Source organism: Orycteropus afer, unplaced genomic scaffold, assembly GCF_000298275.1.
Source record: "Orycteropus afer afer isolate SDZICR_OR568_19922 unplaced genomic scaffold, OryAfe1.0 scaffold00302, whole genome shotgun sequence".
NCBI lineage: Eukaryota > Metazoa > Chordata > Mammalia > Tubulidentata > Orycteropodidae > Orycteropus > Orycteropus afer.
The window spans coordinates 3,272,412-3,276,726 of record NW_006921889.1 but is presented as its reverse complement, the minus strand read 5'-3'; the positions used below and the strand labels follow the sequence as shown (position 1 = coordinate 3,276,726).

Genomic DNA, 4,315 nt, shown 5'->3' with positions numbered 1-4,315 from the left:
TTCAGAGTCTCTTCTGTCATCCATTTTGGTCTTCTCTTCTTTTTGTCTTTTTAGTGATGTCTTGCTTTCTTCATGGATAATGTTCTTGATATCCTCCCACAATTCTTCTGGTTTTCAGTCATTGGTGTTCAATGCATCAAATCTATTATTTATGCACAAGTATAGGGGTCAAGAATTCCATACATATTTCAGGAGGACACAACTTAATCTATAACACTACCTTATGATGATTTTTTTAATAAATATCATTTGTATTGTATAGCAAATGATATTTATTAAAAAAAAAAATAAATATATTTTTATTTATCCTTGCTATCATAACATGATCTGAGCTCCTTTGACATATTTTTCAAAAATCTGTAATTGTTAGTAGAAATCAAAACTTTTCTTGGTTATTACATTTAGCTGGAAATTGGTGTGTTAAAAGAAGCAATGAACTTGGAAAGAATCCCAAGGAGAAAGAAAATGTTGAGTTGAATAACAAAGAGGATGAAAAATTAGAATTATTCAACTTAAAGGACAAAAGGCTAAGGTGATGTTCTGTGTTTAAATAGAAAATACTATTATTTGGGGAACAGGAAGCAGCTGCTCTCTCATGGAAGCCAGGATTATCCAAATAAAATTGACCTGGTGTTTGAGGTATGCTTGTTAAAAATAAAAAAGGTATTTTCAGCTTCATTAGTTGTTAAGCACTGGAAAGTGCTACCGGAGAAGGTTATAAAGTCTTGTTGGGTAATTTTTGAAGAAACGTTAATTTAAGCATAAATCCTTCATTGAGAATAGGCAAATTTTAAGAAGTTCTTTCAACTAATTATTTTATAACTATTTAACAATAGAGATAATTTAACCTAGCTTTAAAATGTTGTTCACTATTGGGACCAGTTAAGCTAATGTTCACAACAGCTTCAGGAAAAGCTAAATTCTTGAGAATCACACAAGATGATAATTATAAGAGAACTGATGCTGTTTTTTTCTTAAGACCATAGTTTTGTGGTTTAGAAAATTCCCAGAACGTTCATTATGGTAGGTATATTTGAGGAGCAATTAGCCAGTTCAGTAAAGTGGAACTCAAGAATCAGTTCAAGTGTATGGCTTTCTTAACAATCCCCTCATAAAGCACCTACGTGTCTTTTATTAAGCAGCTACTGTAAAATACCATTTTACCACATGCCAGGTTATATTTTGCTGTATCATCTTAGAGCACTTAATATTTATACTACTTCCAATCTATTGTTTTGTAGGATTTGACTTATATTTGTTTTCATTCTCCTATTATAACTTGTTTGTTTTTTGTTTTGTTTTGTTTTTTGATTTGTCCTTTTTTAATACATCCAGCTCCCTGCACAACTGTAATTTCTTGCACTATAAGGGCTCTCTATAATCACTTTTATGTCCCATGATGTCTGCACAGTGCTTTGCATATAGTAGTTGAAGATCTGTTTGCACAAATCAATGATTCAATAAGATGGTTTTAATACATCCCTTTCCACTCCTAAATTTCACATCCACAGGTATCATCAAGACAGCTTTGCTCAACATGGATCGAGAAAACAGGGAACAGTACCAAGTGGTGATTCAAGCCAAGGATATGGGCGGCCAGATGGGAGGATTATCTGGTACCACCACAGTGAACATCACGCTGACTGACGTCAACGACAATCCTCCCAGATTTCCCCAGAGTAGGAACATTTGTAAAACTCTAACTTTATGAATGATGTTTCTTTTCCATTTATTATTGTCAAAATTAGTGAACTTAGTAAGAACTAGGAGTCCCTCGGTGGTACAAACAGTTAAGTGCCCAACTACAAATCAAAAGGTGGATGGTTCAAACCCATCCAGAGCTACCCTGGAAGAAAGGCCTTAGGATCTGCTTCCAAAAGGTCATAGCTTTGAAAAAGCCATGGAACACAGCTCTACTCCGTGCACGTGGGGTCACCATGTGTCTGAATCAATTCAATAGTAATGGCTTCAGTTTTTTGGTTTAATAAGAACTGGCATATTTTTTTAAGAATAAGTTGACAACAACAATGCTTACCCTTAGTAAATGCAAACATTTGTGTTTCTGTATTGGTAATTAGCAGAGCAATTTCTGATAAGACTGTTGTTTTAAGCAGCATCATTTTATTCTTCCTTATTAAAAAGACTACCACAAACAAATTTGCTTGTGTAGAACATATGTATACAAGCATGCCACTATTTGTTAGGAAAAAATTGACTTTGTGTTTCATGAATTTAATCAGGCATGTAATCTCTTTTAAATCCTCACAAAGCTTTATAAGGAGAGGATTTATCATTTTATTGTTTCTAAAAATACAACTGTGGGAATAACTATGTATTTAGTCCATTTGTTATCATAAATAGTTTTCTATATTACAGTTAATTACGATACTGAAAGTCAGCTCTAAATCATTAACTCTCATGATTAGATAGGAAAGGGGGGAAAAAAAAGAATAACAACTTTTTTGAATGCCCACTTTGTATCAAGCACCCTTTCAAATAGAATAGCCCAAGTGGGATGTGATTTTAACACAATTTTTCTTCTAAGGACAAAATCTCTTTCTGACCATGATTTCCTGAGGAAAAAAAAAAAACCCATACCCACTGCCATCAAGTCCTTCCAGGATACAAAACCTGTTCACTAATCATAGCAGTTTTTAAGGATAGTCAGTTAATGCAGGTTTCTTTTAGAATGCAGATAGACAGATCAATAGGAGATCATTTTATTTTCTTTGTTTAAGTGTTTCATCAGAGTTAGCTAAAAATAAAAAATAAAATAACTAACTTCTGATTAGATGGGTAGAAGGAAGGTCTTATGAACTTCTAAGTGTTTCCCACAGAGGCCTGAAATGAAATATTAGAATAGCCAACACTGTCCAGAACCCTATTTCTCAACGTGGAGATGCCCTGTGGAAAGAGAGCAAGGATTCACCAGTGTCTGGGTACCTCTGGGACTCGGAGCTCACTCTGCTCTCTCCTGGGATGGCCCATGACCGCTTACTGGACAGCATGCCAAGGCAACGGAGGAGAGAATGTCAATAGAAGTACCAGTTGCCTTCAAGTCAATTCTGATGCATGGTGACTCCACGTGTGCAGAGTAGGACCGTGCTCCTAAGGTTTTCAGCGGCTGACCTTGGAAGATTACCAAGCTTTTCTTCCAAGGGTCCTCTGGGTGGACTGGAACCAAGAGAAGTTCTCTGAAATGGGAGCTGAATAAATAAATAAATACAATGGACACTGAATACACTAGAGAAGAATTTGGCCTGGTTTACCATTTTAACAAGGATAAGCCCAAGACTTAGTGGATTAATATCATTAGATCATTATATTTTCAGTAGTGTCATAGTCTGTTTAATTTTTTTTTCCAAAGTCATTTGCATGACTAATTGACAACATACAATGGATGAGAGTAGAATAAGTTTTGATTTTACTCTTTCATTTTTTGGTACTAAATACATGCTAGGAGCTCTGGTGGCATAGTGCCTAAGGCACTTGACTGCTAACCAGAAGGCTGGCGGTTCAAACCCACCAGACACTCCTCAGAAGGTAGGTTGGGCAACCTACTTCTGTAGTGATACCGCCTCAGTAACCCAAGGAGGGGTCTCTATGAGTCGGATCTGCTCTTATAGGTCTAAACAGAAACTCACATATCTGCTTGAACTAATTTTATATCACAAGAAGAGAAGAAAAATATATGTCTCTCAACATAGGTTTTGTGTTTTTGTTTGTTTGTTTGTTTTGATTCGACATAGGTTTTGAGTTAGTAATACATGTATGAAAGAAACCTATGCCTAGAAAAAATACTGTAATGAAACTTAAAAGAATTAGTCAAGAAAAAAAAATTAAGAGCTTTATCACTCATTGTGTTTACCTATAACCCTAACTCTGCAACTAGACACAGCTCCACATACAGGTCAAAGAATGTCTATTTGGGTATATCCTCCAACTTCCTGTAATTTATTTCCACCTTGTTATTAGAAATGGCAGAAAGAACTCCTTTAAAGAATACGTAGTAATTGACTTACAGTCACAGTGGAGCTTACGTTATTTTATATTCTGCCTGTTAGGTTACATTAACAGGAGGCTTTGAAACCTTCTGCACCCTCTTGCAGATCAGTCATCCTCTCGGTCACACCATAAACTTTGAAGCTTGTTTACAGGACAAGAAAAGTATTCACCATTTGCAAGGAGACAAGTCATGAAATAGAAGAAATATCCTTAGCCATCATGAAAGTAAAGCTGTAAGGAAAATAGGGCACCATTAATTATTTTGAGAAAAGCACAAATCTGCCTGCAACCATGGTAATGTCTGGAAGAA

General features: G+C 35.5%; 1 protein-coding gene across 1 annotated transcript in view; it reads left to right on the top strand.

Moving 5' to 3' along the window:
* Nucleotides 1-4,315, top strand: part of LOC103206170 (cadherin-6) — a 70,347-nt gene that overhangs the window by 44,519 nt on the left and 21,513 nt on the right. The window contains exon 3 of the mRNA XM_042782400.1: nt 1,512-1,679. Coding sequence (XP_042638334.1) covers nt 1,512-1,679 — 168 coding nt within the window. The remainder of the gene's footprint in view (nt 1-1,511; nt 1,680-4,315) is intronic.